Source organism: Trachurus japonicus, chromosome 17 (assembly GCF_045865225.1).
Source record: "Trachurus japonicus isolate A0001 chromosome 17, Traja_1.0".
NCBI lineage: Eukaryota > Metazoa > Chordata > Actinopteri > Carangiformes > Carangidae > Trachurus > Trachurus japonicus.
The window spans coordinates 19,108,472-19,132,703 of record NC_140923.1 but is presented as its reverse complement, the minus strand read 5'-3'; the positions used below and the strand labels follow the sequence as shown (position 1 = coordinate 19,132,703).

Genomic DNA, 24,232 nt, shown 5'->3' with positions numbered 1-24,232 from the left:
AAGAAGAAGTGAATGATGTATGGAGGGCGGCAGCCAAGGGATAGCTTTCTGCATTTTTTTTATATAGTTGATACTTTGTGATGGTGAGAACTCTTTTTTTCCCCCCACAAACTCTTATGCTTTATCAATGGAGGATCTGTGTTGAAATCAGCTGTACATTTCCGCTCATATTCCCATGCTATGTAAATCGGGAAAAGGTCATTTCCAAAGCTGTATGTAGCAGGTAACAGCATACATGTCACTTACAGCCCTCTTCGTCTTGGGTCTTCCTCCATAGCAGCGTGGGGCCTTTTCAGAGGCCCCCTAATCCAGCTAATCTACCACACTGAACTTTGAAGGTGGCCTGGTCTGACCTAGCATGGCCTGGAACTGGGACTAGGCCTGTAAGACACGAAGGCAGAATAGAATAGAATAGAATAGAATAGAATAGAATAGAATAGAATGGAATGGAATGGAATGGAATAGAATAGAATAGAATCTCTGCTGTTTAAAGGTGGCCTTGGCTCTGTCCTAGAAGCCAGATGTGAGAAGCCGCACATATTTCACCGAGTTAAGGGATTCTGGGTGTTCGGCTTTTGGGAACGGAGGGGTCAGGTGTGCAGGAAATGACTGAGGTCGATGGAGACAGGGTCCAGTTTTTACACCAGTGCACACACACACACAAACCCACAGGCACATATATGCACATCCACACACACACACACACACACATGCAAATTTGTACACCCACAGTCATGAAACCATGTCAGGGCTTGTTACAGTATTTTTCGCTCGCTTCTCACTTTCCCAGTGTCGTAACTGTTGTGAAAGTGCTTTTAGCGGTGAAGCTAGTAAATGAATTCATATGTTTCGCCCAACAGTGAAGTTGTTTGCAAAAAATTTGTACGACAGTGGTTGAGTTTCTCAACAACATCCAGTGAAAGAACTGTATATGATATGATTCAGACAGTTGTGATCATTTATTTTTTCATTTTTGATCACGTTGCCAGACATAGGCTAATATTTCATGTTACAAAATTGCTCGTGTAATAAAATTACCAGCCACTGTGGTGTTAAAACCCCACACTCAAAGGCGCCTTCTTCCCAGGGTGGGAAAATTTCCGGCAACTGTCTCTTTAAGGCTGTGTGGAGCGCAGGCTGAGTGTAGGGAGAGGGTAGGGGGGATTGAAAAAGAGTGACAAAGAGAAAGAAGTAGAAAATGAGAAAGAGGGAGGAAAGGGAGAAGAGAGAGCAGGAGATAGAGAGAGGGAGGGATAAGAAAAGAAGGGACATGGTTCCTACTGATGCGAGCTGTGAACCGAGCTAAACTGAGCAGAGCAGTTGCGAATCTCAAAGTTGGGTGGTTGGGGCCAGACCAGGGGTTGAGGAGAGGAGGCGAGAAAGAGAGGGAGAGAGAGAGAGAAGAGAGGACTGGCTGCCTGGGTGGTCCAGATGGGAGGAACGAGACACAAATAGCTATAATTTACTTCAGGAGGCCTGTAATTACAGAGCCAGAGTCTCTCCGAGCCACCCAGTTCCTGTTGGGATCAAAACCCCACGCTGCAGAGGTTAACATACGAAATGTCAAAAAAGGTTTAACAGATGTCAAAGAAGTCCACGAACGGAAAGGGTTCCATTTTGTAGTAGCCTTTTTTTTATTTTTTGATTGGAAATCTGTGCAGCGAAGGAAACGGAGCTGAGAGTTGTGGGGAACTATATGTCCAACAGCCACTCTCACATCGAGCCTCATCACTTTCTACATGCACTTGGCAGTGTGAAAAACGGTTTAATAAAAGTCAAATAAACCCAAAAGAACCAGTACTCTTTTTGAGAAAACGTTTACTTCATTTTCTCGACCACAAGACTCTCCAAAAGTCTTGAGGAAATTACTTGTTCTACATCTTTTTTGTTTGGCTCCCTTGGAATAAAAGCTTTATAAATACTTAAAGACTTTAAAAGATTTGTGTGACCAGATGTGCAAAGAATACCCAACAAGAACATGTCCCATTTGGAGGTATTTTCTTTTTGGATGCACTGAGCCAGACAGTACAAAAAAAAAAAAAAAAAAGACACCCGTGACTCCAAATAAACGAGGTGACCTGATATTCTTGAGCCCCAGCGAAGGTAATTAAAGCCTTGAAAGTGAAGCCTAGAAATATTGGAGTGTGTCTCCGAGGCCCAGAGTTCTAACCTGATCTCACACTTTTCACGGCGTAGGCTGAATAGTTTGTTTTTTCTTTTCTCCCCATCAATTACAGGAGCCTGCTCCGGGCTGGGGGGAGGTGCAGAGCGAGAGAGAGAGAGAGAGAGTGTAAGGGGAAAGAGTGAAAGAGAGAAAGACAGAGAGAAAGACAGAAGCAGCACATATAGCCGGTGTTAAGTAGAGCGGTAGATGGGAAGAGAGGTGAAGCCAGGATCGAGTGCAGCCCAGTGAAAGTGAGTAAAAGAGTGACGAGAGTTAGAATTAAGAAGGAGGTAGCCCCCTGTTTCCATACTCCCCCCTACCTCTCTCCACCCTCTCCCCTTCCCTCCCTCCCTCTCTCTCTCTCTCTCTCTGGGGTTGTCATGTAGTGGGACAGCAAGAGGGGCAGACGGGCCCTCTGTGATCCAGCGCGGCATGTTTCATGTCCACTTGGCACAGGCACAGATCCCCCCGGCTGGCAAACTCTTTTCAGGGCAACCTTCTGTAATTAGGGGGCTGGAGTCTACCACACAGCACAACATAGCTCCCTCTCTCTCTCTCTCTCTCTCTCTCTCTCTCTGTTTTCTATCATCCTCTCTCTATCTCTTTTCTGTTCATCACCACCTCTCCCTTGCTTCACGTCTTCATATCTTTGATGTCGCTGCTCACAACTTCTCTTCGTTTTCATAGTCGTTAATGCCTACTTAAGTTTTTCATCACGGCCTCTTCAAAGATGAACACATGCAAAGAGTTTTCGTTGTTTCTTCATCACAATCTCTTTTTCATGTTATTCAAAAATGTCTTTGTCCATATCTGGTGCCCTGAGCAGAACAGTAGAGGGGTTTTCGGGGCATCAGAAGGCTGGTTTTCCTAACTAACAGGGCACATCTGTTTCACAGAAGGAGCCAATGAGAAGCTGTATTACTCATTTCTCTTGGCCAGACGCTGGCTTGTGTGAAGTGCCTTCAAAACCAACACTGGCGAGGGCCAAGGGCGTTGGTCGATATATGTGTGTGTTCTTGTCTAAGCGTGTGCGCATATGTACGCACGCAAGACACTTTGTTATATGATCCCAATGTGTGTATATGTGTGAGTCTTTGTATGTGCGTTAAGGAAATTCAGCGCTAATGTATCTCCGTCTGTCAATAAATCAAAAATTAAGCATCAAGTAAATTCTTGACTCGTTGTCTTCCAGCGGGCAGCCGGGTGAGCACGGAGCTTCGCTACACCAGGGAGAAGCAGGGAGAGGAGTCAGTGTTTACCTCACAGATGCTTATCCAGACCCCCAAAGAAGAGGGCACCAATATTCTTACCCAGGAGGCTTTGCTGGTTCACATGGAAGCTGCTCTGTCCGCCAGCAAAGTTCAGGTGTGGCTGTTTGGAAAGTAAGTAAAGCATGGGTATGCAATATGAATTTTTCTTTTCTTTTACGCTTGTGTTGTGATTTAAGATTGTAAGTAACAATGTTTTTGTTTTTTTGCAGATCTTGGGATCTTAACAAAATATGCTATAAATCAGGACTCCCTATTATAGAAAATATCATGATTGAAAGGGTGAGTTGACAAGGGAACAAACAGATTTTTGAATACCGGTATACATTTCCCCCTAATTTGTGTTGTTTAATCACGTTTCCTGTCTATTTTCTGATCACAGATGATTGACAAGCTATTCCCCTGTATGATAATCACCCCATTGGACTGTTTTTGGGAAGGGGCCAAACTACAGGGAGGCTCCGCCTATTTACCGTAAGTCTTGGAATATTCAACCCATTTTTTTATTATTATTATTTTGCATATTAAAACATTTCATTGAACATTTTGGCTCTCCCATTGCTGTCATTGCTTCCATCTGACTTGCGTTGCAGACTAGAGCTTTTGGAGAGGTCCGTAACTTTTAACACATGCTAGATGGAGACATACAGTTGGGCTTTCAGTAGTCTGTCAGTGGGTGCTGTGACTGACAGCGGCGGTCAGTAATAGAGTTCTTTTAGGGCCCAGAGAGGGACCAGAGGGGAGGGGATGGAGAGGGGGGGGGGGGGTTGTCCTGACAGAGAAATTCAAAGAGAGAAAGTGAGAGAGAGAGATGCAGGGAGCGAGGGAGGGATGGAGAGAGAGAGAGGAGAGATGGCTGCAGCAGCAACTGGATGGTGGGTTGGTAGAACGGAGGGCGGGCAGGCGGCGGCGGTGGTGGTGGTGGTGGTGGCAGGGGAGCCCTTTGGGTCAGACAATGGTAAGCATTCTTTCAGTTTACGAGTGAGTGTCCATCAGTGCAGGGGCCCCGGAGGAGGGAGGGGGGCCGGCTTTGTCAGCTCACGGCTAACACTCGGCATTCTCATGGTAATGCCCCAGGCTCTCAGCTCCCAAGTTGTCCAACAAATAAAATGGGCAGTATTCAAGCCTCAAGTCCCCCGAGAAAGACAGAGAGAGGCTACAAGACAGTTAACAGTGGAGTCTGGGCGTATTTGGGCATTTGTGGATTCAGGTTTTTTTTTTTTCCTTCTCCTTTTTTTGGGGACGAAGTTCTCTTGAGAAATTGAGTCACTGAAAGAGTTTTTTTTTTGTTGTTGTCAGCGGTGATATTTCAATTGAGTCCTTAGTTTATAGAAGATAGTTTAGATCATGGCAGATGTTTCTTTGCAAATAGATTATTTGTTTATATTTCTGTCTTGGGCCGAGAGCAGAATGTTGCATGACAAGCCAGCACGTACAGAAACAAACAAAAGTTTCCCATCCTTTGCATCTCCCAGTTGGCTAGTGTGAAAGCACAGCGACAGAGAGGGAAAAGGCTTCTTTGATGATTCACAAGTCCTCCAAGTATTCCTGTAAATCACACTAAGTGCTCAACATCTGTTGTTATTTATTCATTGTTTTTTACTCGTTTCTTTCACGTGGAGCTGAGTGGGGGGAAACTTGTGGACACCGTGACCAGTGGACACCGCGGTCAGCTTCCACTTCACTTCAGCCTTGGTTTTGAATGCTAATAAAAAAAAGAAAAGAAAGTAAAAAAAAATGGGTGAGATGGCCAGAGAGAGAGAGAGAGAGAAGGGGTAAGAGGGAGAGAGGCAGATTGGGAAAGGGAGTGAGGAAGAGTGAGAGAGAAAACTTGGGAGAACAAAGAGCAGCAATCTATGAAAAAACAAAAGGGCCCAGGCGCGGTTCACTCAAGCAAAAACTAGTTGATAAAGGAGTGTGTCTTTGCAAGCAGCAGCAAAAGGGACCCTGGTATGTGGGAATAGGAGAGGAGCTCTCTTCATGAGCCATTGGAGGGAGATTGAACCCGGAGTCAAGACACTTTGAGATTCTTTTATTTCCCTCCATCTCTCAGTCTGTCCTCTGTGTTACTGGTCTCACTGCAGAAGAAAATCCATCTTAAACACCCATTTAACACCGGATCGCAAAATCTTCTCATTACTGAAGCATGTTATTTCTTTCTTGTTTAACACAAGATTTTAAGCTTTGAGGTGCAGCACATAAAGATCTAACTTAAAGTACTAGAAATCAATAATATTGAAGTGGTTGAGTTGTTTTCTGGAAGATAAAGACAGTATAAATGGTAAAACATGTAAAATATGTAGACTAGGGTATATTAATAAAGAGTAATAAGGAGCAAAATGATAGATTTATCCTATGGTGAGGAGGGAGGCGGTACTGTTGAGGTCTCAGGAATAGGTTCTTTGTCAGCGAACGTCACTTAGTGTTGCAGTCCTCGCTTCCCTTCTTCTCTCATCCCTCACCTATTTCCTCCCTGCCATCGACTCAGCGTCTCCCCTTCCCTCCCTCCTTATCAAGATGTTTGGGAGGCAGAGGTAATTTTTATGACTCGGTGCAGGACATTGAGGAATAGGAGTGAGCAGGCAGCCACCCTGCCTTTTCCCTGCGGGCATTGTGGCAGCGTGAAACAGGATAATAAACGCTATTTTATCCTGTATCTGCAGCTAACCTCTCGCGAAAGCCCCGGCAGCACAACCAGGGAGCGAGAATTAAACTGAAGTGAAAGATTTTTCTGCTCAAATTAAACCCCGAGCAGGAATGCAAAGCCGCGTAGCCTCGTAGGCACAAAGTGATAAAATGTGCTTTTGTAGTTTCTTCTAGCTGTCAACTCATAAGTGTGTCTTTTCTCTACAGGGGTATGCCAGATATCCAGTGGATGAATCTAGATCCAGTCAAGCTGATGGAGGAACTGAGTCAATTCACTTCACTAGAAGGATTTAAAGAGATGTTGGACAAAGCCCAGGTGGGTCACTGAATTACACACTGACAGATTTACTCAATGAAAGACTCATGAACAAATAATTGCTTATTTGTTTACTTACAGACCTGAGAATTTAATAATGTGCTGTTATTCTGTAGGTGGGCCATGCCTACATGAACAGGTCATGTCTAGACCCCTCGGACCCTGACTGCCCCCTTAGTGCTCCCAACAAAGAGAAAGGAGAGGTAAGCAACACAACTTCAGTCATGATTTCACACACACAAAGCAGCTGTGAGATGAAGATAGCTATGATGAGAAGATGAGAAGATGCAGATGCACCTAACATTTTCTTGTGTGTTTTTCCGTCTGTGCCTCTGCCCTCCTTCCATTCAGAGTCCCGACATTGCTCGGCATCTCCAGGGTGGTTGCCATGGTTTCAGCCGGAAGTTCATGCACTGGCAGGAGGAGCTGATCCTGGGAGGGCGGGTCAAAAACAGCCAGGATACTCTGCTGAGGTGTGTGTCTATTAAGTCGTGTAAAAGAGAGACTACAGTAGTGCAGTTGAAGGTGATTTCACACAGCATGTTAGAGCTTTGCCCTTGTCCTATTAGAAGATGTAGGTGGGCAAACCCGTCAGCTTGTGAGCCACGGTGACTGTGGAATCTGTGTAACCCCTAATAACCCACATGCGAGGAATGCCTCGTACCGGGTGGGATCGATTTCCTGCATGACCCAGGTCCAGGATAGGCCAATTAAAGATGATTGACAGCCACATAAAGCTAACCAACCCCCATCCCCATGCTACACATTTGTTGTTAAGCGAAGCAAAGAAGATGAAGAAATAGAAGTAGGGAAAGAACACATTTTTCTAAAGCTGACACATGTCTCTTCATTAGACGTACTCCAGAGTTTGTTTTTTTTCCTAGCGACTTCAACTGGATTTAAAAGCACGGCCAATACAAATGGAGTGACAGCATTGGGTCAGAGCCCAGATCATGACCCACACAGGCCCAACACAGCCTTGAGTGAAAGAGGATTCCAGTCCCATCTGCGAGAGCCACACTTACTCTGGGATGTGATTTATGATCATTTCTTTCATATTTTGAGCAGCACTGCAGCTCACTGTTGCGGGTGCCAAGAAAACCTGAGGACATCTGGGATCGCAGCCTGGAGATCAGCAGACAGACAGACTAGATAACACCTGCTTTTGGCTGTTTACATTGGCAGACAGGCAGGCAGGCGGACAAATCCTAGAAGAAACAGCACCTGCTTTTAGCCATTCACAGCGGGGCGCGCTCCAATAAGAATAAAGTTTAAGGATAGAACGAACATTTAAACAGTCAAACAGGATGATTTTTAGTGTGCTAGTTGTGAGATAATGATGCAGTTGAGGTATAACTCAGCTCAACACACAATAAACCATGTTTAAAGGACAAGTCTGATGTCTGTTATATATTTGTGTGTGTTTGCAGTGCGGAGGCTCTTCAGACCATGTTCCTGTTGATGAGTCCCAAGCAGCTGTACGAGCACTTTAAAGACGACTATGAGATCCATGACATCAACTGGAATGAGGATAAGGCTACCGCTATCCTCGAGTCCTGGCAGAGGAAGTTTGTGGAGGTGCGAACACACACACACACATTTCATATGCAGTTAACGCTCACTTCAACGATGAGCTGGACAGAAATAGTGGCCGCAAAGGAATAGAAAGAGGGTGAAAAGGAGAAATTAGCTGGTAATTCATTGTTCCTAAGCAGGCTTGTTTTGCTTTGGCACACGCATATGCGCACACACACATCTGCACACACACACAGCCGCACACGCATGGGACTCATTCTGCAGTGTCTGAATTCCATCAGTCTTCAGCTCCGTTGTACGGCGAATTTGCAGGGTAGACTAAGGCAGTAGGTATGTGTGTATATATGTGTGTGTGTGCGTGTGGGTGTATGACCATGTGTGTGCATGCGTGTGTGTTTGTGTGTGTGTGTGTGTGTGGTAGGTCAATAATCTCTCTCTGTCAGAGCCCTAGTTATAGGAACAAGCTGTTGCTGTGATAGCTGACACCCACCATGGTGAGGGGAAGGAGAGAGAGAGGGAGGGAGGGAAAGTGAGGGACATGTGGACGAGAGGAAAGGAAACAAAACGAAAGCGTAAACCGAGAGAGATGCTGCACTGACACATTAAAGGACAAGGACAAATCTATAAGAGACGGTGCATGATGATGATGATGATGAAGGGCAAACAGGTAAATAGCTTGGTGGGGATGGGGTGGGGGGTGGGGGGGGGTGTCCCTTCATGGAGGGGAGCAGCTCTCTGAGCCATGCGATCCCATCCCTTTCACCTTTGACCTCACAACCTCTGGCATCTGTGCTCATTACTCCTCAGTTGTCATACACACACTCACACACACACACATATGCTAGCACATGGGAAACGCAGACACACATTCATACTCACTTTTCACACACATTTCAAAGAGAACGGGGGTGTTTTTCTTGTTTTAAGGGCCCTAGAATTTGGGGTTGTGGTACAGTCTTGGGGGGAAACTGCTGTGTGCAGGACGATGTGTGTCTTCATGGGAAAAAGTCTTTGTGTTACCCAGCATCTCAGACCCACCAAGACATTTAGTATACTTAACATGTCAAATGATAAATTCCAGCGTATTTCTCTCCTTTTACGCTTTGAATTGAACATGCTGACTTTCTGCACAGCTTCGTAACCAACACATTTGTCTCCTTCAGGTGGTCCATCAGAGTATCCCAGCTAACTCCAGCCAGTCCATCCATGCTTTCTCCACCACCACCCTCAATGACATCATGAAGTCCTTCTCTGACGTCAGCGTCATCAGGGTGGCTGGAGGATACCTGCTCATGGTGAGCATGTTTACCAATTCAAATCAGGCTAGTAAGTTAATGAAAACACATACTCTGGTGTTTAATATGAGTGTCTTCTCTCTGTCTAGCTGGCGTATGCCTGTGTGACCATGCTAAGGTGGGACTGTGCTAAGTCCCAGGGGGCCGTGGGGCTGGCCGGGGTGCTGTTGGTGGCCCTGTCGGTGGCTGCAGGGCTGGGTCTCTGCTCCCTCCTCGGGCTCTCCTTCAATGCTGCCACAACACAGGTACAGCCCAAAGGAAACTTCACAGTTTCTACGGTTTTAAATCTTGATGTTGCACATTTAAAACTCAGCTCATTCTGACCCTTTGTTCCCCCATTGATGTGTTTCCCATCCCAGGTGCTTCCCTTCTTGGCACTAGGGATTGGTGTGGATGACATGTTTCTGTTGGCTCACTCCTTCACAGAAGCTGGAACCAACATCCCCTTCAAGGTACCTCCTCCTCCTCCACCTCTCCTCTCCTCTCCTCTCCTCTCCTCTCCTCTCCTCTCCTCTCCTCTCCTCTCCTCTCCTCTCCTCTCCTCTCCTCTCCTCTCCTCTCCTCTCCTCTCCTCCATCTCACTTATACCTGTGTTTGACTTAAAGGAACGGACTGGAGACTGTTTGCGTCGCACCGGCACCAGCGTGGCTCTGACTTCCATCAACAACATGATCGCATTCTTCATGGCTGCTCTCGTACCCATCCCTGCCTTGCGAGCTTTCTCCTTACAGGTATGTCTTACGCACTCACGTGCACTCTCACACGCATGCGCACAGACATAAACACATGTACACAATCGCACACCGAGAGGCCTGAGGCTCCTTTGAAAATGAAAGAGATAACTTAAGAGAGGTGACATTTATTCAGAGCAAGCAAAGCCTTTGTTCCCCACTTTTATTGCCGCTGCACCTACAGGGCCAACATTTTTGTTGTGTGTGCGTGTCTCTGCGTGTGTCTGTATATGTGCATAAATGTGTATTTGTGTGTGTGCGCGTGCACGTGTGTGTGTGTGTACATGTGTGTAATGTGGAATAATCAGAGCAAAGAGAGTGATGAACAGAGAGAAGCAGACAGAGAGAGAAGGAGAGGGGAAGAGGGAGGGAGAGGTGGATCAGTATATCACTGGCCCCTTCAAGGCGGTTTGCTCTGATCTGTGACTGACTGTGGGTGGTCCGAAACACACAAGCACACACAAAAACACACACACACACACACACATGCACGCTGGAAACCACAGCCAGTTAGAATGTCAGCTTCAGGGCTGGAGTGAGCGGGGCGGCGGCGGTGGTGAAGGGTGATAGTTTTGCTCAGACTCGCAGCATATATATTCCCCCCCTGCTTCTTTCTCTCATTCTTTCTAGTAGTTCATTCTTTCTGGCAGTCTTTCTTTCTTTCTCTCTCTCCCTCTCCCCTCCTGGCTTGCTTAGTATTCCTGGCTGGTGATTTAGAGTAAGGCTTTTTCTTTACTTTCTGGGCTGTGGTCTAAGACAGTAAAAAAAAAAAGAAGGCGCCCTGACTCTCCCAGCTGGGTGAGGGTGCCTGTAATTTCACATACTGTTCTCTCTTTCTCACTTTCTTCTCCTCCTCTGTCTGTTTTTTTTTTCTCCCTAGGCGGCCATCGTGGTGGTGTTTAACTTCGCCATGGTGCTGCTCATCTTCCCCGCCATCCTCAGCTTGGACCTCCACCGACGCGAGGACAAGCGTCTGGACGTGCTCTGCTGCCTGTACAGCCCCTGCTCCGACCGCGTCATCCACCTCTCTCCCCACGAGCTGTCGGATGCCGGGGAGCAGCCGCACACACCTACGACGGCGACGGCCCACACGCACCAGTACGCCGCTGGGTCCACCATCACCACCAGCACCCAGATCACCACCACGGTGCAGGCCTTCACCCAGTGCGACGCAGCAGGACAACATATAGTTACCATTCTACCACCTACCTCACAAATCTCCACCAGCCCACCTTCCATCATTCTTTGCCCCACCTCCCAGGCCCAAGGTAAATAATGTGACACAGCTGTTTTTTTTTCTCATCCTATGCAGTTTGTATTTTAAGTGAGTCATGATGCACTCTTATCATGTGCCGTTTGTATTTTTGCTCTTCTAGCCATCACACCCTCCCCAACCACCACCACAGTGCCAGACCCCTATGGCTCCCAGCTCTTCACCCCTACCTCCAGCTCCACGCGGGACCTCCTGGCCCAAGTGGAGGACTCAAAATCAGGAAAGAAGTGCGTCCCGCTTCCTTTCCTGCACTGGAACCTGTCCAGCTTCGCCAGGGAGAAATATGCCCCCCTGCTCCTCAAGCCTAAAAGCAAAGCCATCGTGGTGGTCCTCTTCCTGGGCCTCCTGGGCCTCAGCCTGTACGGGACCACCATGGTGCACGACGGCCTCTACCTGACCGATATCGTGCCACGCGACACCAAGGAATACGATTTCATCGACGCCCAGTTCAAGTACTTCTCCTTCTACAACATGTACCTGGTGACCATGGATGGATTTGATTACGCCCGGTCACAGAGGCTGCTGATCCAGCTGCACAACGCTTTCAACTCTGTCAAATATGTGGTCAGAGACAGCGACAACAAACTGCCTCGCATGTGGCTGCACTACTTCCACGACTGGCTCCGAGGTGAGAATCCAAGCCGAGTAATGTTATTTCTTTTTGATTGAGTCATGCTATAACTTACTCTCTTTCCTCCCTGAGGGTTTTTGATAACAATATCAGAACCCAGGCAAGGGGGTGCAACAGGTTTTTTCAGGTGTGCTTTTCACTAAGAACAGGAGTGAATGGGTGTGTGGGGGTGATAATGTGTAAAAGGGTGAGTGAAAGTTCAGAGTGCAGTCACGGTGTTTACCCCCATCCACCTGGGCTCAGGGGTGGTAGAATAGACGGGTTGGGGTCGTAGGTTATCTTTGCATGTGTGTGTGTGTGTGTGTGTGAGTGTGTGTGTGTGTGTGTGTGTGTGTGTGTGTGTCCTCGGGCTAGGACGTGTCAGAGGCCCAGTCAAGAGGAAGTAATAGCTAACAGGTCAATCAGAGCCAGCTGAAAAAGAAAGAAAAGAGAGAGACGGAAAAAAGAAATGTGATATTTCATCCTGTCAACATAGCTGCCCACATAGACAGACACGCAGGAAAACTGCTATAATTTCATGATAATAGAAATCATAATATTTATAAATGACAACCACAATAATCCTTTCTCTCCTGTGTGCGTTTTACACGCAGGTCTGCAGGCCGCGTTTGATGCCGACTGGCAGGCAGGCAGGATTACCGCTGACAGCTATCGTAACGGCACAGAGGACGGAGCTCTGGCGTACAAACTCCTCATCCAGACCGGCTCCAAAAAAGAGCCTTTTAACTACAGCCAGGTATGTCCGAGAGCCGCAAAGAAAAGAAAACAACTTTAAAACAGAACCCACATGTCCTGTCCATGACAAGGTGTGTGGTGGAGTAGACAGCTATGTTATTAGCTGTCTTTTTACTGTTCATTCGGACAAAAACTGAATCTTTTTTTTCCCCTCTCTCTTCCTCCTCTAGCTGACGTCTCGTCGGCTGGTAGATGCGGAGGGTCTGATCCCCCCGGAGGTGTTTTACATTTACCTGACAGTTTGGGTCAGTAACGATCCTCTAGGCTACGCTGCCTCCCAGGCCAACTTCTACCCCCACCCCAGAGAGTGGATTCATGACAAGTATGACACCACAGGAGAGAATCTGCGCAGTAAGTGTCTCATCTTATACATCTTGATTTTGAGAGTGGACGCAGTTTGTACAAGATCACACCTTAAATCTCATCTTCTCTTTCAGTCCCGGCTGCAGAACCTCTGGAGTTCGCCCAGTTCCCCTTCTACCTGAACGGCCTTCGCCAGGCCGGAGACTTCGTGGAGGCCATTGAGAGCGTGCGGGCCATCTGCGACGAGTTTAGCCGCAAGGGCGTGTTCAACTACCCTAATGGATACCCCTTCTTGTTCTGGGAGCAGTACATTGGCCTCAGACACTGGTTCCTGCTGGCGATCAGCGTGGTGCTGGCCTGCACCTTCCTGGTCTGCGCGATCCTCCTGCTCAACCCCTGGACCGCCGGCATCATTGTAAGCCGACTATCAGTTTCCTTAAAAGTATTCACATCGCCCAATGGCTCCTCGTCCTTCCTTTTCCATTTGCGTCTATTTCCGTCTCACCTTTTTCCTCCTCGTCCTACCTCAACAACATCATTACCCCCTTCCTCCCTCTCTCTTCTTCCTCTCACTTTCTTCTCACCCTTCTCAGCACAGCTCAATAACGCTGTCTAGGGGGCCCCTTTTTCTCTGTGGAGGGCCAGTGCGCACACACTCAAACACACACACACACACACACACACACACACACACACACACACACACACGGGGACCTTTGTCATTCTAATGTAGGCTGGGCCGGCCTTAGAAAAGGAAATGCAAAGGAGCAAGAAAGGCTTTGCCCTCCTGAAGCCTCTACCTCCAACTCCCTCACAGCTTTTGTCAGAGGGAGAGGGAAAGACTTGGGGACAGGACAGATCTGCCCAGTTGCGACCTTGGCCTGCTCAACCCATCCATCAGGGATGTATGTATGTATGTGTGTGTGTGTGTGTGTGTGTGTGTGTGTGTGTGTGAGAGAGAGAGAGAGAGAGAGAGGTAGAGAGAGAGACAGTCTGAGTGTGCAGTGTTTGGAAAACATTTCACACACAAGCTGGTGGGACCGGTGGTCCTTAAGGGCCCCCCAGACTCACTCACACATACACAAATCCACATATCCCTGACCGTTGGTGGGGGCTGAAGTGTAGCACAACAACAGTGCCGGTTTCAGTTGGAATGCATTTCATTTAAAGCAGCACTGATTGAGACAGCAACACGACCCAATCTCCTCAGACACACAGAGAGAGAGAGGCTACAGCTACATGCATGCACGGTTTCCAAGCATCAGCCAGCCTGTGAAGGTTTCACCCAGCCTGTATGTGGTCGAGCAGTAAAACGGCTTTTATCATTTCCAATTTAACCGTGCCCCGGCTCATAGCGCCTGCTGGGATCAAAAGCTCCTGTTGGCCGGGAACCATTTTCTCCTCCTTGTTTGCTAAGACGTGTTGTTCCTTATTGTATCGCGGTTTACAGTTGCATCACATATTTTCTACTGAGACATTAGTTAAACTTGAAACGTGGTGTTATGACAATGTTGCATTAAATGTCAAAATCTAGAAAAAAATACACATTGTAGGCTGCTGTTGGTCAAAAAGATCATTTGTATGCCACAAAGAAACCAGTGGACATAAATTTGATGTGATGGGTACTGACGCAACGCTCACACTCTGTTGTCCTGGGCGCTGTCAATCATGTCAACCAACTAAAAGAAGGAAAGAGGAGGAAGATAAGCAAGGGAGGGAAGGAGGGGTGGGTGTATAGCCCCAGGGTGGGTAATTTGATGCCATGTGGTTGAGAGCAGAGCCTGAGCACAGGGTCAAAGATTGTGTGGGGTGAAGCGGCAAAATGGGCTCAACTCAGTCACTAAAGAAAAACACGTTCACTATTGCTGTTTATTTATTTTATTTTTGTTTCCTCATCATTCGACTGTTTCTCATTTGACAACGTTTTTTTTTTCCATGTCTTCTGTTCAGGTCTTTATCTTGGCCATGATGACGGTGGAGTTGTTTGGCATCATGGGTCTGATTGGCATCAAGCTCAGCGCCATCCCCGTGGTCATCCTCATCGCCTCTGTGGGCATCGGAGTGGAGTTCACCGTTCACATTGCACTGGTGAGTTAGGACACACACGAGGTGACACCTGCAATACACTGATATACAACTACATAACAATTGATATGTATGGACATAAGAAGTGTACAGCTAGTTTTATGAGGAAACATTACATTTAGGCCATGATAATAGTTTTTATTTACTGATTGAATGTCCTGTTTCTCTGTGGACGGATTTGTAGCCTTTGATAAAAGCAATAGGCAGCAGCCTTTTGTAAAAAATCTTTAGTTGCAAAGACTCCTGCGGCTTCATGCCTGAAATGGAAAGTGATAAAGGTAAAATAAGTGTGATTAAAAATTTACTAGGGAACTTTTGGCTTCCTGGTTCATGCTGGCAGCTCTCTAGCACAGTGTACTGTCTTGTAGTGTAGTGTAGTGATCCCCAACAAAACCAAAGACAGGAATTCTGAAGCGTGCCAAGCTCCGCCGCAAGCACAACTTTCGTGTGTTCGGCAAAGATTTCCAACTCATTTCTCTTTCTCTCTCCCCCCTCCTCCTCCCACCTCCCCCCACCCGTCCGCCACAGGGCTTCCTGACAGCGATTGGCAACAGAAACAAGCGCTCGGCAGTGGCTCTGGAGCACATGTTTGCCCCGGTGGTCGACGGAGCGATCTCCACGCTGCTGGGCGTTCTCATGCTGGCAGGGTCAGAGTTTGACTTCATCATGAGGTGAGATGCTTGTGTGTATGTACGTCTGTTTGTGTGCCCAGCTCTGTATGTATGCATTTGTCAAGCTGTGCTGACTTGGTGCTCCTGTGTGAGAGTGTGTGACGGTGCTCGTTTCGACAGCACTGGTGTCCACGCCCTCCACAGTCCATATGTTACCTTAACAAGAAGCAGTGTTTTGGTTTTACACCACTGGTGTGTGTGTCTGGTTGTATGTGTGGAGCCAGTTGTCTAGCCTCACTCAGGGACGGGAGGAAGCCTTGTGGGGGGTCAGGGGAGCATGCAGGTGGAAATGTTATACCCCTATTTATGCACACACACACACACAGACACACCACACACACACAGAGTGACAAATATGCACCTGGTTCTGTCACTCTGGGCTCACACTCACACATCCGTCTCCCCAAACTCAGAGCACAACAAATGGGGAAAACATCAAGGGTGTGTAGCAGCTGCTCGTAAACATGGAAGTGCTCCACTACCTACTGGGTGGTGTCTCTCGCTCTCATTCGTTCTCACTGATTCTTTCACACAAACACACACAAGGGAATCTGTAAAAATTCCTATCATCCGTTTGGCATTCTCTCCCTCCATGTTAGGTACCGTAATAAAAAGTGGAGCTAAATTTGAACTGCTCAGCCAGTCAGATGGTGAGGAGCCCACCGACAGATATCACTCCCCCTGTGTGCGCATATTTATGTGTGTGTTTGTGTGTGTGTGCGTGCATGCAAGTGTAAACTGTGCATATATGTATATATGTGTGCGTGTGTTTTCTACCACTGTTTCATGGTCAGAGTGGAAAAAAAGGCGAATAGCTCAATGTTTTTCAGCCGAATGTGGTTTCGGCCCAAACCCGAAACCACAACCTTGAGCTCACAGACTGCAACAGGCCTCCATGACATAAAAAGCAGAGTTTTTCTGCAGAAACAGAGACAGAGGCAGAGAGAGGAGGAGAAGTACTCTGAGGGTGGCTTCCTCGCAGGGATATGAAGTCCTGGTGGGTGGGTAGATGATTATTAGATGAATGGGTCTCTCTGCAATGCTGGATTGGAAAGATGAAGAGGTGTAAATGTGTAGGAGTACAGAAGAACTGAGAAGTAAAAAGGAAGTTGGATTGGGATTAAGGGAGTCATTAGAGAGCTTTTTCAGCATCTTGTTTTCCTCTTTTCTCCCATGGCTGTGAGAGAGATCATTTTCAGAGAACGGGGTTAGAAAGAGACAGAGAGGGGTCTAGTGTCTCTGTTGGAGGTCTTGTTTAGCTGTAGCTGTAGCTGTGGTCGGGTGAATGGGGCAAGCCAGAGCTGGCTAGCTGGGGAGTAGCATAAATATACTGCTGTAAACATCTCCTGGCCTTGTAATGCACTGAATAAACAGCAGGCCTAATTCAGCTCTGCTCAGAGTCCGCTCTCACACACATACACTTACGTAGTATGCATCGCACACACGTGCACAGACCGACGCACGCGCGCTCACACACACAGGAAAAATACACATATGTACAGGCATGTAAACACTTACGCTCTCTTACTCACACACTCGTACACACACGACTCCCCAGGCCCTGACAACGAATGGAAAAGATTACAGTTTATATAAACAACAGAATTCCTAACAGTGAGACGCTGTTGGAGGTCCCACCAAAGTCTCACTCTCCTTCTTTCTGTCTCACTCTTCTCTCGTTTTTTTTTTTTTTCCCTCCGTGTAAAGATGAAGAAGTGTAGTTTTGAGTAAAATAAGCAATAGACCTAAAAAAGCGGAGTCCAACGCTGTGCAATGAAAACAAAGATGAACTGTTTTGGGATTTCAGCGCCTCGCCTGTGAACGTGCTTCAAATCGATGAAGCACGCCAATTCAATATCTCTCTGTGTGTGGTTTGAAGACTGTCATGGTTGGAGCAGACGGCAAGAAACTGAAAATATGTCCCCGAGGTGTTTTGTCAAAGCTGGTTAGGATGACATGCGCTATGCTTCTGATAAAGGAGTAAAACAAGGACAGTGATTATAGCAGGAAGGGGAATAAAACATTTAGAAAGAGCTGCGGGTCAAAAATGAAGGTTGTGGAATCACACCCAACATGCAAGCCATGAACTTTTTCCTGAAAAGTGACCTTTGTCAAGTGAAGTAGTGGTAATAACTGTAGTAGTAGTCCACTCAGAGGAGAGGGGGCATGTTTCCAGAGCACTCGTCAGCTATTATCCCTGTCCTTGTTTGCTTTTCTTTTTTTTTTCTTTCTTTCTTCATTCCAACAATCATTTTTTTCCCTCCCTCTTTCTTTTTACCTCTTTAAGTCTGGCTGGCGGTTAGCATCTCACTGTCTCTCTCTCTTTCTGCTTTCTGTTAGTGTTTGAGTGGAGTCCTCTCTAATTTTCTTGGGGAGCTCTTTCTTGTGGCCTGCCTCCACCCCTGGCCTCCTCGGAGCTCCACAGAGATGCACGCACACACACACACACAAAAAGCACACACACATACGCGCACAGTGTGAGTGAAAAACAGAGCGAGAGAAAGTCTTGTAGCAGCAGCAGTGGAGGCATCAAAGCATGTTTTAGTTGGACTGAGCGGGGAATCAGATTTGCACCCCTCGCCCCCCTCCTCCATCCCCCACTGCCTTTGATACACAAACACTGGGCTTTCCCTGACTTCTTCCCCTGAGCTACTTCCCTTCCCCATGTGTGTGTGTGTGTGTGGATTTGTGCACGCGCACATATGTATGTGCGCCCTAGTCCGTATAAAACATCAGGACACCGTGGTCTGCGGTCTTGCCCCATTTTTTCGGGGTCAGATTTTAAGAAAAATTAAACAACAAGATAATGTCAAAGATTAAATGTTTCCCACGATGTGTAAAAGTGTCACAAGTTTTGCTGACAGCCTAAATCCAAAACATAAGATGTGAAAGACATAAACATTGACAGTTTAAAGTTATTGTGGCTCTGTGTAACTGCATGTGCACATTATGCATTTACTAATGCATGTGCATGTGTAAGAGGAGGGTTGGCAGATTTGTTCCGTGTAAACACAGAGGTGCTTTGGTTTTGCCTGACCTCAACTTAACCAAGTTAACAATTAGCAGCTGCTACCTTCTATGTTATAGGGAGGTAAAGAAAAATTACACAATGTCTCCTGAGTTTTAATCTGAAACTGTCTCTTTCCCGCTTTAACTGTGACTTTTTAAAATTCAACGTCAAACTAACGTCCATAATCTCTCTCTCTCTCTTTCAGGTACTTCTTTGCTGTATTGGCCATCCTGACCGTGTTGGGAATGCTGAATGGCTTAGTTCTCTTGCCAGTCCTCCTTTCCATGATGGGGCCGCCAGCTGAGGTCACCCCGGTTGACAACGCCAGCCGCCTGCCCACGCCTTCCCCAGAGCCCCCACTTCCCCCACCCATGACCCACCATGGGTACTACACGGGCCACCACAACCCGAGGTCATCACGTCAACAGGCATTTTCAGAATCGTCAGACTCGGAGTATTATTCTGAGATGACCACCACGTCAGGGATCGGCGAGGAGGATTATAAGTACTGTGATCGGAGCGCGTACATCACCAACGTTCCACCTGCTACATCTCACATACTGCTGGAGGCGAGCAAGAACCCCAGCTTCCCCAAGCTCACGGTACGTAGGGTGACCGGCCGCACAGATAACATAACAGCTGCTCTTGAATGATGGAGTGATCTTCAAATTCCTGTGATTTCCCTCAAAGTAAATTGTGACCATTTGTTTGTTGTAGGTGGTAAAGCCATTCAAGGAGAACGCAGCAGGCACTGGTGGGAGGATAGAGCCGATAAATGAATCTTCACACAATGCACAGTCGCATCTCAGCTCCCAGGTTACATGCTGGGATGGAAACAAGCGGGAGCAGCAACCGGGCCTCCACAGGCCCCAGGCTCAGCCCAGCCAACACTTACCCAGTGACAGAGCTCACTTCCCTGGGAGGACTTGTCAAAGCGGCCCCAGGGTTCAGAACGGCAGAGGGCCTCAGCCAAACAGGACTAAAGGGCCAAGCTATAGCAATAGCACCTCGGCCCAGCAAGGCTCAACTGGAGGGCCTGTTACTATGGTTACAGCCACAGCATCCGTGACGGTGGCTGTGCATCCAACCTTGCCAGGGGCGGCGTACCAGGGCTACATGCATGAAGGTTTTGACACGGACAGTGAGTCGGACTGTTTTGAGGCTGCTAAGAGGACTTGTGGTGACAAAACAAACTTTTCTTCATGTAAGAGAGACTCTCTAGAGATCCAGGACTTGGAAGCAACACAGTGCCAGACAGAGCATCAGCTCGGCAAGACACAAGGTGAGTCAACAACTTGTCAATCTTAGGTTTTACCGACTTGTCATCTTCTAAACAGGCGTATTAAGAGCTTTTTAACTTTCGTAGCCGTAATTTGTCTCTATTTGGTGCCAGGTCAATGTCTAACTCTTCTCTCTCTTTTCTGTTTCTCTGCTGCAGGTGGGTTGAGGATCCAAGCAGCCAAAGATTGCTAGACTCTCTCACACACTGTGCCTTCTCTCTTCAAGCCTCTGGCTGCTTCCCAGGGCACCTTGGCGCCCTGCGAGGCGTCACATTACGTCTTGAACTCTCAACTGTACATAGACTTCACACAAAAAAAGGAGAGGATTTATTTCAAGGACATATTAATAAAAAAAAATGGCTTGTTTTAAGAATTATAAAATCTATGAGTATATATTTTAATACTAAAAAAGAGGGAAGCTATTTAAAAGAGTACTGTATAACTTGGGTATACTCTTGTGTAAAAGTTCAGATGTAAAAGATTATTTTTTTTGTGGGGCGGTTGAGTTTTTCCACCCACTGTGTATAGAATAAGAAATGTGCTATATGTAAAAAGTGTCCACAGAAAGTGAGATGTTATTAAGATATTAGGCTATTGAACATACATGGTCAGTGTTTTATTTCTATTTGTATTGTTATGTTTTGTTTTGATTTATTTCTTTTTTTTTTGCTGCTACACTTCAAAATAATTTTAAGTGATTTGCCTTAAAAAATGCAGTACCCCCCCTCTTCTCCTTCTTGCTTAAGTCAGTATACTCTCTACACACTGTTATACTGTGAGATATTCTGCGTCTGACACACTCTCCCTTGTGTTAAAAGATATTCTCTGTCGCAGTGTGCACTGTAAAAAAAAAAAAAAAAAAGAAAAGGAAAAAAGCAGAGAATCACACAGCAGATACTGTTTTTTTTAACAGTAGTAACCGCCGTGCCTTCAGTGTATCCCCTTGTCTTGTTATCACAGCAGTCAGAGCTCAGTATTATATTCATGCTTTAGTGTAAATACAGTATGTTTCGTCTCAGTCTCGTACAGACACAGAATGTTTTGTCAAGAAGCAGTATGTTTGTCACATCATCTATGAGTCCGTCTGCCAACATGCAGACGGGGTAACATCTAATTCATATTTCATGTTAAATCTTTATCTGGGTGACCCAATGACTTGAAGGAGGTGTGATAAGATGATTTTTTCTTCTGCAGTTTTTGTAAGCTCTACAGTGGGTGACACTTTTGTGATAAGTGTTCACCTCTTTGTGTTATATTAGAAAGGGAATTCTATATAAAAAAAAAAAATCCGATGCAAAGGGAGTGATTTTATTTTATTATTTGTTATTTTCTTCTTTTTTCTTTGCTGGCTGCTTTAGGGGTTGGAACACACTCATGTTGTTGTAACCCCTGTGCAATTATTGCGTTATGTAAACTGGCTCAGTCTTTTTTAATGCTTCAACCTGCTCTGACTCACTTTTCTCATGTCGTGCTCTTCTTGTTAACGCAGACTCCTATGCCACATTACTCTCTCATCCTTAGGATTATCATTTCATTTGCTTTACAGAGTTTCTGTTGTTGTTCAGTATTGGTCTCATCACTGCCAGGTTTAATTGCAGGGAAAAAAATAACTTGCCAATCTATTTGTTTCATGTCATTTTTTTAAAAAGAGAAAGTGGCAGCTTTGGTTTCTGTTGTAAATATGAAAGAAGAGTAAAGTAGCTACTGTGCAGTTGTGAATAATTAAAACGGGCAAAGCACCATTTACAGTTGGATCAGAGCGTAGAGAGCCAGGAGGTGTTGTCAGACAGTGGTGATGGGGGATGAGGGGGGAGCTCCTGCATTAGTTTGTAGTTTATTTCAAAAAAATTGTTAATTTCATGCCATATAAATTATTTATATTAAAAATTTATTTTTGTAGTTTGTACAGATGTTAGTATCTAGACTGAAGTTCTATTTTTAAAGAGTAAATATATATTATATATAAATATATCTATTTGTTGCCGAGTTTGTTTTTGTTTTGTTGTTTTGTTTGCATTTTTTGATTTGGGGGGTTTGGCCTTTTTTTTTTTTTTTGTGGAGCGAAGGGGGCAGTTGGAAGATCATGAAGTAGAAGGTGTGTAGGAATGTGTCACTGTTATACTTTTTTTTTTTTTTCCTCTTGGCCCTTCCTTCTTCATTGTCATTGTTTTTTTTATGTTCTTGTCCATGTCTGAAACACTGTGACTTCTGAAAACTATGCTCAAGAAAACCCTCGCGTGACTGTTATGTTCCCTCACCTGCTATAGAAATTTAACTAACAAAATAAATTGAATGAAAAAAGTGATTCTGTGGTCCTTGCCAGTCCTTTGTATTATGTTTTTGTGTGTTTGTCAGTGACCCTGTGAACAGATAAAGGGTCAATACTATTATCACAGACACAGATGAGCTAAATCTGACTGTTTGCTGGTAAATACACTCTTTAAATATAGGCCTTCTCGCTTATCAAGGTTCATTGTTGAGTTCTCAAACAAAAGGTTTGTGTGTTTGTATTTTAAACCCAGAAGTGTCTTTAGTGTAGTGAATAACATCACTAAAACAAAATCTCAATGAAATTGAAATCCATCAGATTGAAAAGTGAGTTCTTATTGAGTATAGCAGGGGATGTCCGGTTCTTATAATGTCAGTCAATTGCAACACTGATAGATCTTATTTGTCCTATTATGATTATAACTACACACATAAAAAGGAAACTAGATATCCAGCTCTTGACCAAAAGTATGACAGAAAAATGGGATCATGGACGCAACAGCTGCTGTCATCGTGTCTCTAGATGATGAATATTGCAATAAATGTGAGTTTAAAAAAATATGTAAACCCAAAGACCACAAAAATTTCCTAATGCATAAAAACAGTTTTAGAATATGGAGCTGAAACAGTCATATGCAACATATTACTTTTATGTTAGTGTGCAATGCGTGGTTCATTGTACATCGGCCATAACTGAAGCTGTATTTTATGAATAAGGCCTAATCTGACATTTCATTATGCAAACTGTTTCAACATGTCTATGAACCAAAGATGGCGGTGTCCGTTTCTCCATCCATCCTCAACTTTCCTCGAGATGAATAAATCTTGACAGATGTTGTAAGTCTTGCATCATCCCCAGAGGAGGAACCCCAAGGAACATTGTCTTATGCAATCAAGTGGCTCTTTCCCAGTACTTTGATATAGGGCAACTTATCTAAACATATAATGGTCAGCTGAATATTTGTTGAATATGAGTATTCATAGTCACCAAAAGATGAATCCTTTTTATTTTGGGCACTCAAACTCAGTATCGGTTAGAAACCAAGAAAAACTAGTTCCTTTGACTTGTGTTAGCTATGTAAAAAATCTGTTTCACAGCCCTGATGATTACGCAAGACATTCAGAATAAATAAGAAAGTCAGAACATAATGACATAATATAAATAATAAAGTAAGAACATAATTAGGATTGTTCTTTCACTGAGCCTGAGGTGAATGTTTTCGTATTATGCACGCATCACATTACACACAACATCCTCTGAGTCACCAGACCCACTGAAAGACCCACAAGACTGAGATAGAAAATAATCCCTCAAAATGTGTTGCCTTTACTGACAATCCTAACTGTCATATCCGTGGCTGTTTGTTGGCATGTGTCTTTACAGTGATACAAGTCTGGCTGTATGTGTTTTCCTACTGTAGCGGCTGTTTAAACCATCTCCACTTCATGAACAATGACTTCATGGTAAGAAGCACTGAACTGAAGCATTGAACCACCTGTAAAGTGTCTGGGATCACTGGCTTCCTGGATCGTTGTTGTGACTTGTCTGTCTAAATCTCCGCCATTGTGGAAGTACACACACCCACACATACACATACACATACACACACACACACACACACACACACACACACACACACACACACACACACACACACATAGTATCACACATATATGGAGTGCACATTCTTAAAAACCCAAACATAAAACAAATGTACTCACACAAATACACCCCCTTGGCTCTTTATAGGCAAATACAAACACGTACACATGCACCGACATACATGCGCGCACACACACACACACACACACACACACACACACACACACACAAACACACAGGCCCACCTGTGTAGATGAAAGGTAGATGCTGTAAATTCCTTCGCTTCCCACACAACAGCTCTTCGTTTGTCAGACCAAGCAAAGCAGCTCATGTCTGAATCTGATACTTCAGTCTTTTGATGTTACTGTCATGATAGTCCACCTCCAACCCAAGCCTCAAACACACACACACACACAC

At 45.5% G+C, this 24,232-nt stretch overlaps 1 protein-coding gene across 1 annotated transcript in view; it reads left to right on the top strand.

Moving 5' to 3' along the window:
* ptch2 (patched 2) overlaps positions 1 to 21,785 on the top strand; it is a 30,340-nt gene extending 8,555 nt beyond the window's left edge. The window contains exons 3-23 of the mRNA XM_085803782.1: positions 3,357 to 3,546; positions 3,645 to 3,714; positions 3,815 to 3,906; positions 6,286 to 6,394; positions 6,511 to 6,597; positions 6,746 to 6,867; positions 7,825 to 7,972; positions 9,094 to 9,225; positions 9,315 to 9,470; positions 9,585 to 9,677; positions 9,831 to 9,956; positions 10,837 to 11,224; positions 11,333 to 11,857; positions 12,454 to 12,596; positions 12,766 to 12,946; positions 13,033 to 13,313; positions 14,849 to 14,986; positions 15,512 to 15,654; positions 18,870 to 19,266; positions 19,382 to 19,946; positions 20,103 to 21,785. Of these exons, the coding sequence (XP_085659908.1) occupies positions 3,357 to 3,546; positions 3,645 to 3,714; positions 3,815 to 3,906; positions 6,286 to 6,394; positions 6,511 to 6,597; positions 6,746 to 6,867; positions 7,825 to 7,972; positions 9,094 to 9,225; positions 9,315 to 9,470; positions 9,585 to 9,677; positions 9,831 to 9,956; positions 10,837 to 11,224; positions 11,333 to 11,857; positions 12,454 to 12,596; positions 12,766 to 12,946; positions 13,033 to 13,313; positions 14,849 to 14,986; positions 15,512 to 15,654; positions 18,870 to 19,266; positions 19,382 to 19,946; positions 20,103 to 20,137 (4,121 nt within the window). The 3' untranslated portion in view covers positions 20,138 to 21,785. The remainder of the gene's footprint in view (positions 1 to 3,356; positions 3,547 to 3,644; positions 3,715 to 3,814; positions 3,907 to 6,285; positions 6,395 to 6,510; positions 6,598 to 6,745; positions 6,868 to 7,824; positions 7,973 to 9,093; positions 9,226 to 9,314; positions 9,471 to 9,584; positions 9,678 to 9,830; positions 9,957 to 10,836; positions 11,225 to 11,332; positions 11,858 to 12,453; positions 12,597 to 12,765; positions 12,947 to 13,032; positions 13,314 to 14,848; positions 14,987 to 15,511; positions 15,655 to 18,869; positions 19,267 to 19,381; positions 19,947 to 20,102) is intronic.
* The last annotated feature ends 2,447 nt before the right edge of the window (positions 21,786 to 24,232 follow it).